The sequence below is a fragment of the Aplysia californica genome, unplaced genomic scaffold (assembly GCF_000002075.1).
Source record: "Aplysia californica isolate F4 #8 unplaced genomic scaffold, AplCal3.0 scaffold00442, whole genome shotgun sequence".
NCBI classification, from domain to species: Eukaryota; Metazoa; Mollusca; class Gastropoda; order Aplysiida; family Aplysiidae; genus Aplysia; species Aplysia californica.
Genome location: NW_004797712.1, coordinates 324,867 through 325,607, shown reverse-complemented (window position 1 = coordinate 325,607; position 741 = coordinate 324,867). Strand labels below are relative to the sequence as shown.

The window sequence follows — 741 nt, the reverse complement described above, 5'->3', positions numbered from 1 at the left end:
CCCCCCCCCCCCTCCCTAAACCAAAAATGTTACTCACTTAGAGGCCTCTAGCTTTTTAGTCATGTGGGATGTCTGTTCTTTCGCCTTGATGTACTGAGGCCTTTTCTTATTGAGAGCAGTTTCCTGAATGAGAAGAACAAAGCAAAAATATCATTTGCGGGAAGCAGCTTAAAGCCACAAGAGACTTTAAATGAGTCTTCAAATCAAAGCAATCAGGCAGACAGGAAGGACAGAAGGAATGGAGAGGTAAAACACAAAAGGGAGCATCACACTGGTGTGCAGTGAGTTCACTTATCCCTTATAGTAATGAATAGCATTTGTATAGCCCGTATCCCTGCTCAACAGCAAGCTCTACGTGCTTCACATAATCTATATTATTACCCCAGTAAACCCTGAACACTCTGAATATTTTCAGATTCCTGGGAAGCATACAGTAATTAGTAAAGGAAGGAGATATGGAAGTATGAAGGTGGGGGAGAGGGGGAAGGGAGGGGCAGACTGCATGCATGCATTTATCAGATAGGGCATAGATCAGAATATCAAAGTAAAACTATTCCACGGCTGTCTTGTCAAATTAAATAATTTACTGTTAATGTTTAACACGAACTTCTATACAATAAGGGAAGCAGGATACAGTACCCTAATAGAGAAATGGAAAGGTGAATAAAATAAACTTCTCTAAAGGAAAATTGCATACATTTTTCATTTTTGTCTTCTATACAATCTGTTGGTGACCTAGTC

General features: G+C 39.9%; 1 protein-coding gene across 1 annotated transcript in view; it reads right to left on the bottom strand.

Annotated features, from left to right (window-relative positions):
• The window catches only part of LOC101856980 (structural maintenance of chromosomes protein 1A), a 26,507-nt gene that overhangs the window by 18,974 nt on the left and 6,792 nt on the right, over positions 1-741 (bottom strand). The window contains exon 7 of the mRNA XM_035971476.1: positions 38-123. Within this exon, the coding sequence (XP_035827369.1) occupies positions 38-123 (86 nt within the window). The remainder of the gene's footprint in view (positions 1-37; positions 124-741) is intronic.